The sequence below is a fragment of the Sus scrofa genome, chromosome 18, assembly GCF_000003025.6.
Source record: "Sus scrofa isolate TJ Tabasco breed Duroc chromosome 18, Sscrofa11.1, whole genome shotgun sequence".
Classification (NCBI taxonomy): Eukaryota; Metazoa; Chordata; class Mammalia; order Artiodactyla; family Suidae; genus Sus; species Sus scrofa.
Genome location: NC_010460.4, coordinates 52,627,499 through 52,639,649, shown reverse-complemented (window position 1 = coordinate 52,639,649; position 12,151 = coordinate 52,627,499). Strand labels below are relative to the sequence as shown.

The 12,151-nt window shown below is 48.6% G+C and overlaps 1 protein-coding gene across 4 annotated transcripts in view; it reads right to left on the bottom strand.

Annotated features, from left to right (window-relative positions):
- GLI3 (GLI family zinc finger 3) overlaps nucleotides 1-12,151 on the bottom strand; it is a 294,444-nt gene that overhangs the window by 58,257 nt on the left and 224,036 nt on the right. For all 4 annotated transcript variants that reach the window (XM_021078943.1, XM_021078945.1, XM_021078944.1 and 1 more), the window contains one exon: nucleotides 11,463-11,603. In XM_021078943.1, the coding sequence (XP_020934602.1) occupies nucleotides 11,463-11,603 (141 nt within the window). The remainder of the gene's footprint in view (nucleotides 1-11,462; nucleotides 11,604-12,151) is intronic.

Below are 12,151 nucleotides of genomic sequence, written 5' to 3'. Positions count from 1 at the left end.
GCAACCTCATGGTTCCTAGTCGGATTCGTTAACCACTGCGCCACGACGGGAACTCCTTATTTTTTTTTAAATCCTGTCAGGAAAATAAGATAATCTCCACTTCACTGATGAGAAACTAAAGATGGAAGTTGCAGGGTTGCTTACTCCAAGTCAGAAATAGTTTTTGGCAGATGCAGGGATAAAAGATAAATCTCCAATATGCCATTCAACGTTCTCTCCGCACCCCCACTCACTGCTGAATGCCAGAATGCTAGTTTTGCTGGTAAACCTAAGCCACCAGGGGCTTTTGAGGATACGTCACTTACAGCTCTCTCCTCTTGCCATCACTAATCGTTCTAGAAATGAAAAAAAAAAAAAAATCTATCTACGGCAGTATTTAGCTGATCTCGGAAAAGCCTAAATGTCCCTAAATCTTCAGGAAGTCCTTGCACTAGAAAATTGCTTTCTATTCCTGGAGTTCTGTTTTATGTCAGAGCAGGAGCCTGATCGCCATCCCCACTTGCCATGATCTCAGAAGCTGAAGTCTGAGTGACTTCCCTCAATTTTCCAAAAAAAACCCCATTGACGGAATCTCTCCACCAAGACAAAGAGGCTTGGCTGGTTATGGGATTTCCTGAGAACTACCGAGTGCGCTGAATCTTAGCAAATGTGACTTTCAAATGAAGTTCTGCCAATTTATGCACAACATACACACACATACCATGTATGTGTATTTACATGGATGCGCATATACAAATACACACATCCTACATGTATGCATGGTATACGTAATGTGCATGTATGTATAATACACATATTAAATAGCATTTTGCTAGAGACTGTTAATGAGGTTATTTATTTATGTATTTTTTGGTTGCATCCACAGCGTATGGAAGGTCCTGGCCGGGGATGGCATCTGAGCTGCAGCGGCAACCCACACCACAGCTGTGGCAATGCCAGACCCTTAAGGCACTGTGCCCCAAGGGACCTCTGGTTCTCTTTTCTTTTGAATCTGAATATCCTAAAGTACATTAAGCAGGAGAATATTTATCTTTGATCAATAATATGCTTTTCGTTGTTGTTGTTTTCTTCCCATCTGTGAAGATTAGGGCAGAAGTGGGGGTAACTGTTCCATTCTCAGGGGACATCTGGCAAACGCTGGAGACATTCTTGGTTGTCACAGTGGGGGAAGGGCACTCCTGGCATCTAGGGGGCAGAAGTCTGCAATGCTGCTAAATAACAGTCCAATAAGGAATAGCAGAGCCCCCATAACAACGAACCCTTTGCCCCCGTGTGCCCAGCCTGAGAAGCCTTGGTTGAGGGTGACCACTAAGGAGCACTTTCAGAAGGATGTCAGGACAACTGAACTCCTAACAGAGTGAGACTCTGAATCTCACTGTGGCACAAGCAGGTCCACTGGAAAATCTGGATGACGAGGATGGGGCACAGGGTCCTCTCCAAGCCTTCTCTGGTGGGGCTCATGAACCGGGGGCCCGAGTCAGCCTCTTTATGCAATTTTTTTTTTCTTTTTAGGGCCACGACCTTGGCACATGGAGGGTCCCAAGCCAGGGGTTGAGTTGGAGCTACAGCCGTGCCAGCCTGCACCACAGCCACAGCAACATGGGATCCGAGCTGATTCTGCAACCTATACCACAGCTCACGGCAATGCCAGATCCTTAATCCACTGAGCGAGGCCAGGGATTGAACCCATGTCCTCAAGGATGCTAGTCAGATTCGTTTCTGCTGCACCACAGAGGGAACTCCTATGTAATTATAAATTTCATGGTGTCAAAAGCCAATGCAAACACGGCCCAAATACCAAGCTAAACCATGTTTTAGAGACAACAGGCATGAACTTAGCAGTGGGTAAGTGCAAGTATCTGAACACTTTTCACTTTTATATGGAGAACCACTAACATTTTATTGAGCGTAATCTTTAAACGAATCCCCCGATTGTTTTAGGAAGTAAATACCTTTGTTATCCGTGTTTCAGGCAGAAGGAATGAAAGCAACACAGTTAGTGGAAAGCAGGCTCTGAACTCAGGTCTGTCAGCTTTGAAGTGCAAGTTGCACTGTCGCAGGACAGGGGTAAACCAACGCTTGCTTTCAGATGGGGTGCTGCCGCTTCTCACAGAATCCTCGCTTATCACTGTCTTCGTCACCGCCCCACCCTCTGCATCCCCACCTCATCCTCCCCACGGGCACTCCCGCCGTCCTCGGCCCTGCCATCCTTCTCGCCACCACCGTCATCACCCCTCCTCCTCCTCCCCATCCCCTCCCCCTCATCCTCTTCGTCATCACCCTCCTCCCCCTCCTCCGCATCTTCATCATCACCCCCCTCCTCTCCATCACCATGACCAGCTGCATCCTCCTCCTCACTACCATCAGCACCACCATCCCCTTTTCCTCCTCTCCATCCCCATCCTCCTCCTCATCACCACCACCATCCCCCTCATCCTCTTCATCATCACCCCCCTCCTCTCCATCACCATGACCAGCCGCCTCCTCCTCCTCACTACCATCATCACCACCATCCCCTCTTCCTCCTCCTCCTCCATCCCCTCCTCCTCCCCCTCATCCCCATCCTCCTCCCCATCCTCCTCCTCCTCAGCATCTTCATCCCCCTCATCCTCTTCGTCATCACCCCCTCCTCTCCATCACCATGACCAGCTGCATCGTCCTCCTCACTACCATCATCACCACCATCCCCTCTTCCTCCTCCTCCTCCCCATCCTCCTCCTCATCACCACCACCATCCTCCCCCTCATCCTCTTCGTCATCACCCCCCTCCTCTCCATCACCATGACCAGCCGCCTCCTCCTCCTCCCCATCCTCCTCCTCCCCATCCTCACCACCATCCTCCCCATCTTCATCCCCCTCATCCTCTTCATCATCACCCCCCTCCTCTTCATCACCATGACCAGCTGCATCCTCCTCCTCACTACCATCATCACCACCATCCCCTTTTCCTCCTCTCCATCCCCATCCTCCTCCTCATCACCACCACCATCCTCCCCATCCTCATCCCCCTCATCCTCTTCATCATCACCCTCCTCCTCCCCCCCATCCTCTTCATCATCACCCCCCTCCTCTCCATCACCATGACCAGCTGCATCCTCCTCCTCACTACCATCATCACCACCATCCCCTCTTCCTCCTCCTCCTCCCCATCCTCCTCCTCATCACCACCACCATCCTCCCCCTCATCCTCTTCGTCATCACCCCCCTCCTCTCCATCACCATGACCAGCCGCATCCTCCTCCTCCCCATCCTCCTCCTCCCCATCCTCACCACCATCCTCCCCATCTTCATCCCCCTCATCCTCTTCATCATCACCCCCCTCCTCTTCATCACCATGACCAGCTGCATCCTCCTCCTCACTACCATCATCACCACCATCCCCTCTTCCTCCTCTCCATCCCCATCCTCCTCCTCATCACCACCACCATCCTCCCCATCCTCATCCCCCTCATCCTCTTCGTCATCACCCTCCTCCTCCTCCGCATCTTCGTCATCACCCCCCTCCTCTCCATCACCATGACCAGCTGCATCCTCCTCCTCACTACCATCATCACCACCATCCCCTCTTCCTCCTCCTCCTCCCCATCCTCCTCCTCATCACCACCACCATCCTCCCCCTCATCCTCTTCGTCATCACCCCCTCCTCTCCATCACCATGACCAGCCGCCTCCGCCTCCTCCCCACCCCCCTCCTCCCCCCTCCTCCTCATACCTCAAAAACTGACCCCCATGCTTTGCGCTTTGATGTTAACAATCCTTCCCACCTGTTTCCCAGAATTCTCTCTGGGTACCCCTCATACACTCCTCCCTCTTCTGAGCCCCTAGAATCACAACTACACAATTGTGGCTTCTTTATGTCCTGCCTTATATTGTCTACTATGCTTTTATGTGTCCATGTCTCCCCCTTCCAATAAGAATGATCACTTGGGGAGGCTCTGGTCTAAGATGTGCTGGCAATGTGCCCACCACAAAGATGGGGCAGTGGGCAGCATGCGGGCTGCACCCAGGCCCTCTTCTAGGGAGTTGCTATTGAGTGGACAGCAGATCTGCTAGTGTCAGCTCACAATTTTTCTGACTGACAAGAGGACACATGGTACCAGCAAGATCAGCTCTCGGCAAGTATGCTTCATCGAGGTACGCAGCCCAGCCCAAAGTGACCGTTTCGTATAAACCAAGTTCATACAGAATATTCCAGGGGACTAACTATTACAGAATCCAGAATGTCAGCTGAAGTTTCATTCAGAACCAATCAGGAGTTCCCTAGTGGCCTAGCGGTGAAGGACTCAAGGTTGTCACTGCTTTGGTGTGGGTTCTATCCCTGGTTGGGGCATTTCTGTCACAGGCATGGCCCAAAAAAGAACCAATATAAAAGCTTGATAGGACAATCCTCCCCAAATGGTAGAAACAGTTATTTAGATGAAAGTTTTGGCGAAATATTTCAGAGTATGAAATGGCTGAATAAATTTAAGAAAGTAAGATATTACTTAATACTAGTGATGTTTTATTCAAAATACTGATTTGTTATTCTTTACTCACAGGTTGAGGCACGTTAATAAAGGGGAAATTTTAATAATTCAATAATTCCTCAAGTAATGAATATACCAGCCCCTAGAAAAATGAACCACAATTACTCTGGAGGGCACTTAATCCACAGGGTTGGAGAAGACCTGGGAAACAGAAGCCTCCTCCAAGGCTAGCTACACATCCTGACCCCCCACCTCCCCAGTGGAAAGTGAGGGAAAGCACAGCTCAGCCCGGGAGACTACCAGCCAATAAGCTGGTACCTACAATGAAACCTCTTTGCCAGCCTGCATCCTAAGGACTATCGGATGTGAATGCTTCACTTGCTTTTACTAAAACCAAAGCTGGAGGAGAAGGCATGTGCTGGCCAGGTCCCATTCGTCAGACCCACACTGGGGGGACAGAGAGGGAGCTCCCGCTTCCGTCAGGTGCACAACCCAGTACAGCAGGACAATGGTGAGCAGAAAGGAAGCCTTAGAATCCAAGAGCGCCACTCCCCGCCCTTCCCCCACGCCACCCTGCAAAACGCAAAGACATAAAACAAAGAGACGAGTAACCTCCTTGAGACCCTCTGTCTGTTTCTCATTAGGGCTGCTGCACGTGATCTCTGCTTGGCCTTGGACGTTGGGGACGGCACTTATTTTCACGGCTGTTTCACAGTATGATAAGTGAGAAAATAAGGTTCTGCAGGGTCAAATGGTTCCAGGGAGGTCAGCCTAAGGGTCAGGGCAGAGATGGGGCTGCCACTCAGAATTCCACTGGCCCCGGGAGGCTCTCACTGGTGGACCACACAGCCCTGCGTGCCTCCCCCACCCGCCTCCGTCTCAGCTCCTGAGCGTCCTTATGGGAGCAATCTCAGCAGGTGCAACGTAGTCGGGAACTTTACAAAGAAGGTGACCCTTGGGGCGTGACTGTCAAAGGATGGCTTTGAAGTTGGTGGTTCTTCCTCGGCGTTTTCCATGCAGTATTTCCCAATAATTTGAGTAACTAAATTAACTAGCAGCTCCATGTAGAGAAAACACGATCAAAATCTTCACGCATCCATTTTAGGTTTTATGTGCACACAAAACTGATTTCTGCCTCTTATCTGAGCCCTCGATCATATCTTAAACTCAATTTTCTCTTAGGTAAAGACATACAATGCAACTTCAGCAAAGGGATCAAAATTAGACGGAGAACATTTAAAATGCAAATTTGGGATCACGGCATTTAATATGAAAATAATGTCTTCGCCGCATCCTAACTCTTCCCCACGTTTCTGCGGATGCATCCTTCCTTTATAGATTAGATGTGCTTTCTTAATATCTCAATGTCTATGATATTAAGAAGAAAGCCTTTCATTTTCATGCTGCCGATGAACAGAAGTTGTGTTTCAATGGCAGCAAAGGTGATGTAACTATTTTCTCCTGATGAAAGAAACTTCAGCTTTAAAAGATCAAAATTGGCAGCATATGAAAGTATTTAAAACCCAAGTAGGTGGTTAATCATTATACCAAAAGGTGAATTTATGACACCATGCTTAAAAGATACGCTGGAGGGACACAGGGTACAGAGACGTCAATGCCACCGGGATGAAGCCGGGGCGCGTATCAACACCATTCGCATTCTCTACGCTCAGCGCTACGACCAGCAGGCGACCCGCGCCTCCAGGGTGAGACCCGCGGCTCCAGGGTGAGACCGCCAAGGCCTCCTTGCAGGGTTATTCTGCTGGGGTTTAGGGTGGGGAATAAAACTGTTAAAAAAAAAATACTTTGACCTTTTAAAGACCTGTGGAGAGAACCGTCTTTGTGTCATTCCTTAGAAAGAAGGAATTAGACTGGTGAAAAAGAAGGCACAGGCGTTGCAGTGAAAGAGTGAGCAGGTGGGCATTCGCTATGGCGATTATACTATTTTTTTTTTTTCTTTTTAGGGCCACGCCCGCAACATCTGGGAATCCCTAGGCTAGAGGTCAAATTGGAGCTGCAGCTGCTCGTCTACACCACAGCCACAGCAACTTGGGATCTGAGCCGCCTCTGTGACTTACACGGCAGCTCGTGGGTTCACCAGATCCTTAATCCGCTGAGCGAGGCCAGGGATCAAACCTGCATCCTCATGGATACTAGTCAGGTTTGTAACCCACTGAGTCACAACGGGAACTCCTGATTATGTTATTTTTATTCTTTCCAACCCCAGAAGTGATGTTTTCAAGCACAACTAGATACCCAGCTGTGGTGACCCACACTGAATACATGCTCTGCACATGTATGCTTTTTTCCTCTTTTAAAAAAGCCTCTCAAGGACTTTCCCAGTGGCCCAGTGGGTTAAGGATCTGACATTGTCACTGCTGTGGCGCAGGTTCAATCTCTAGCCTGGGAACTTCCCACGAGCTGTGGGCATGACCAAAAAAAAAAAAAAAATTAAAATGAAACAAAAAGCCACTCAAAACATCAGTGGTACATATAACACCATCTAGAAGCACAGACCTTGAAACTAATTTGGGCTGTAGGCCAAGCAGATCTGATATTTCTCAATCATCCAAGAGCCGAAGCTGGAACCGACTTACAGGTCAGAATTAGCGCAAGAGGGTAATGGGTCTCAGGAAGGTTTAGAAGCCAGTTTATCTCGACGAGAAGCCAGGCCAGCACACAGATTTTGAGTCGTTGTACAGAGTAACAAAAGCTACACTGAAAAAAAACCAAAACGCCGAACCAGACACAACACTTTGAGAAAGGGTGTTCTACAACTTTCAGAAACAGGTGTAAGATCCTGCGTCATGTAATATATGAGGCACGACAGCAAAAGGAGGATCTGATTCACTTGGGACTGAAGGGAAGGGGTGGACTTTTCAAATTATCTTGAGATGTTACAATATATGCTTTCAGATGGCAGGGGAAGAGAAAGTGCCTGCATCCTGACGAATCAATAATAACTTCTGTCTTAATCCGAAGCACTCTAAATTAACTTTTGCACTCTATATCCTTCTTACTCTCTTCTTCTGTTTTAACTGACACTCAGAAAGGGACCAAGTCCGACAAGAAACCCGCTCACGAAAATATCCATCTATCTTCTTAGCTTCCGGGCACAGAAGTAAATGGATGACAAATTTAATACTAGCTAGAGAGTAACTAAGCCCAATTATAATTATCTTGCTGGGAAGAGAAATTAATTAAACATCCCAGGGATAAAGACCCCACAGCAAACCTGGAATAAACAACGACGGAAGAAGGATGGGGGCTGGAAATAAAGGAGAAGAGAAGGCCCATGTAATACTTCGCCCATCTGTTCGGACAGTAACAGCGCCGGGGGTGATTTTTTCAGGAGTACACGGACTGCGCTGCCCTGCAAAGGAGACTCCCTGGCAGGCCAAGCCGGCTGAGTTCCTCCTTCTCCTCTCGCACTTGGGGATGTGCTAATGCGAAACACATGTCTCCCTCTGCCCCAAGTTCAAATGACTCTGGAATTCCAGCCGTGCAGCTCGGCGACTGAACCAGAACAAGGGGAGAACTTGTCAGGATTTAAGAGCTTCCAGCAAAGCCCTTCAATTGCAGCAGCACCCTATTCCACGGAAGGATATCAATTATAGATAGTGACTTGCTTTTGCAGGCAGTCGGGACTGTCAGACACTAGATAGACAACCATGAAGAATCATGAATCTTTCTATTAACGGTAAGAGAGGGAAGAAGGAAGGGTCACAGCTATAAATAAGGCAGGGCGTCGGGATGGTTTAACACCTTGCCTCTTGGTTGTCTGTGGCATGAAAATGCAACTCATTCGCAAAACACCCTCTTTCCAAGGAGGGGGGCAGGCACGGCAGCAGTCCGCTCATCCCTCTGCCCCCCACCCTCAAGAGTGGTTTTTGCCACTGGTCTTTTGTCCACCTGCCACCGGAGTAATTAGGTGGACTGAACTAGCTATTTGTTCCGTCCACAAAAAAATAATATACCAGGATACCGTTGAAGCAACCAGATCCGCCAGGAGTAGCAACACACTGCTGTGTCTGTCATGCAGTGTGTAAAATACATTTCAACGTCCAAATTTGGAATTTCCGCACATCAGGTGGCGAGCAAAAAGGTAGAAAATAAGTGATATAAACGAGTGTCTTTGTTTATGTTACAGTGAGTTATAATTTCTATTTCACTTAACTAAGTTTACTTAACTCATAATTTATCTCAGACTAAAATTCATATCGTAAAGGTAATACATTGGATTTTCTTCTAACCCCGATGCCAATTTCTTCTTGCTGATTGGGAATGAAAAAAATCCCACTGTATATGTATTCACTTCACAGTTTTTATGATAAAACAGACAACACGGTGGTCATTTAGCTGATAGGTTAACCAGCCTTACAACTACTCAGATCGGAGTTCCCATCGTGGCGCAGTGGTTAACAAATCCAACTGGGAACCATGAGGTTTCGGGTTTGATCCCTGGCCTTGCTCAGTGGGTTAAGGATCCGGCATTGCTGTGAGCCTTGGTGTGGGTTGCAGACATGGCTCGGATCCCAAGTTGCTGTGGCTGTGGTGTAGGCCGATGGCTACAGCTCTGATTAGACCCCTAGCCTGGGAATCTCCATATGCCGTGAGAGTGGCCCTAGAAAAGGCAAAAAGACAAAAAAAACCCCAAAAAACAAACAAAAAACCCTACACAGATCTCTCCATTAAAGCATCATCACCACCTAAAATCTTTTGCCACCGAGATTAAACACTGATATCTGTCTTTCTAAAGTTTTCATGTGACATGTAAGGCAGAGAAAACCTGAAGGTATTATTGCCACAACTCAAAAAATGTCGCCTCTGGAGTTCTCGTCATGGCTCAGTGGTTAACGAACCTGACTAGCATCCATAAAGACAGGGGTTCGATCCCTGGCCTTGCTCAGTGGGTTAAGGATCCCGCATTGCCGTGAGCTGTGGTGTAGGTGGCAGATGCGGCTCAGATCCTGCATTGCTGTGGCTGTGGTGTAGGCCGGTGGCTACAGCTCTGATTGGGCCCCTGGCCTGGGAACCTCCATAGGCCGTGGGTGCAGTCCTAAAAGACAAAAAATAAAATAAAAAATGTCACCTCGAAACTGGCTTCTAATGAGGCCCATTCCTTTTACAGGTCGACTTAGAATAAACTCCTGTTTCACTCATTTGACAACGGCTGCACCGAAATCCCTGCTCTCTGGAAACTGCAATGCCCTGTCCCCAGGAAAGGCACCTGGAGGCTCTGTCATCACTCAGAAGGATGTTTAAAGGCAACGGCAGCACCCCCAACGTCTCGTGTGTGACGACAGCTTTTCTGCAAATGATTCCTCTCCTGCACGTGTTCACCCCCCATGATCGCCGAGGGTGCTTTTGGCTTTCTCTTCTCTTTGGGGTTATTTCTCCCGGTTGAAAGAAAAAATACCCAACTTTTTTATCCCCCTTTCACGTTACCAGGTCGGCGGTTTCTCTTAAAACAGTCAGCAAGAAGAAAAGACCATTAAGTCAGGCTTTGCTGAAAAACTACACTTGCATCAAGTTAGAGAGAAAGAATGAAACGAAGTTCACAGAAAACTCTGGAAATACACCTTAATTTAAAAAAACAGTTGACTTTCTAGTTTCTTGCTGCACTGAAAAATCTGTAATTCTTCCTATACTATTACAAGGACATAAGATTAACAAAGAAGTGGCGGGGGGGGGACCCTGATGTCCTATTAAACCCTCAACACATTCTGTATAAGACGGATCTCGAAACCTGGCAAACTATACATCTGACCCTCCCATGTAACTGCGGCGTGCGCAGGATATCAGCGGATGCTCGAGGGGGAGAGGACACTCTTCCAAAGCCCAGGACTCCCAAGGCACACGAAGGATGCGAGAGAAATTGCACAGCCTTCGGGCTGAAGTAGAGGAGGTGATTAACCAACGTGGATCTCACCTGAAGATAAAAGTTCCTGCAAAAGCTGAGAGAACAGAGTGGGTGTGCGGGGCGGGGGGGGGGAATCCCAGCAAGAGCTACTCTTGTCACATTTTCTGCCCTGTTTAAAGCTTAGGAGGTGGCTACACCTGCCAAACCATCCTCGATGCCTTCATGGGACACTGTGTTTCTGCGCAGGCGCATGTGAGCCCATGTCCCTTCCTCCCTGATTGTCCAAATGCCCTTCCATCTCAGCTGCTCCTGGTCCCATTTGCCAGGAAGATGCCACTGGCCTGAGAAAGTACCAAACAAACCAAAAAAAAAAAAACCCAAAACGCCCTGGAGGGGGAGAACAGGGCCAATCAGGTATGGGGGGAGGCGAGCAGGTGGCATTATCTGAAAGAACAGGCAGGGGGCACGGAACAGGCTTCTACATCGGGCGTGGCAAGAGGAGGCAAGGTTCTCAATCTGCCCACATGGCAGTTTTCAAACACACGCACCATTCAACCCGTTTTAAGATACTTCTCACTTTTTCATGAAACGCTCGAGCCTGCGAGGATGGGCTTCAAGTCAAGAAACTGTGCCAATGGCTCACCCCACGCCATCCGCCACTTTCCACAGGGAGTATGGGAGGCTGCATGACATAATGGGAGATTCTTCAACGGGGAGGGTTGCGCAGGGGACAAGAGAGCCTCCCCACCTCCATGGGTTTTTTTTTTTTCTGTTGTTCCTAGGTCTTGGTTAAATTCAAGCTTGGTTAAAGGGTTCATAATAATTCATGTCCAGCTTACTATTACTCAATAACCCTCAAAGTCGCTAACTCAAAAGAGTGTTCTCTGGCTTACAGGATCAGAGTCATTACACTCTCTATTGAAGACTTTATTGAATTTTACACGAAGCTTTAGCTGACTGAACAGGTCAAGCACCGTGGCTCAGGGTTTTCTTTCTTCTCAGAAAGTCATAAAGCCCTCTCCGGTTTGCAGGGCTGCTGGCTGAGAAACTTGACGCAGCTCGGGGTCAGGGGAGCTGACCCCGCAGGAGAGGCCGCACGGCTGTAAAGCCCCCTCCCCAGCGCCCCCCACTCACATGCACCAGCTGCTCCTGGGTGTCGAACTCCCGCGAGCAGCCTTCCCAATGGCAGTTTGTCTCGTAGATGACTTCAGGCTCCTGTTTGCTTTCGTCCTTGTCCCCTTCCTCTTTCACCAGGGTCGTCCCTTCTGGCTGCTCCTGAAGGGCGGGGGGGGGGGGGAAGGAGAGAGGGACAGAATCAGACCCGGCGGGAGGACAGGACAGAAGGGGAAGGAACCCCTGATGGAGGCTCGTCTTCCTCCCGATGCAATTTTTCGGGGAAAATAAAATAGAGCCCAAGTCTCCCTGCTGAGTTTTATGAACGGAAGGAGTCAAACACAGGGAATAGTCTGCGTGCATTTTTTTTTTCTCCCTGATTTACTCAATACCCCTTTGGAGGTTGTTAAGTTGTGATTAAAGACAACAGTTCAAACCCGAATGATGAGGAGATGGGGAGGCCAACTGCTGCTGTCTGAACCACAAAGACAAAAAAACCCTAAGATGTCACCTCTTAAGAAAAGCAATTGAACTAGGTCACAGGAGCCTTTGCCCCAAAGACTGGTCTTTCTCTTTGGGTTACATTCTGGTCGGTATATTAAGGTGTTCATTCGCCTACTCTGGAACCCAGGGTGGTTTATGGCTGATTCTAACTCTGTTCTCTCTGCCGGTAGAGGCGGGGAGAGGCACTCTGTGGATTTTTATAAAGG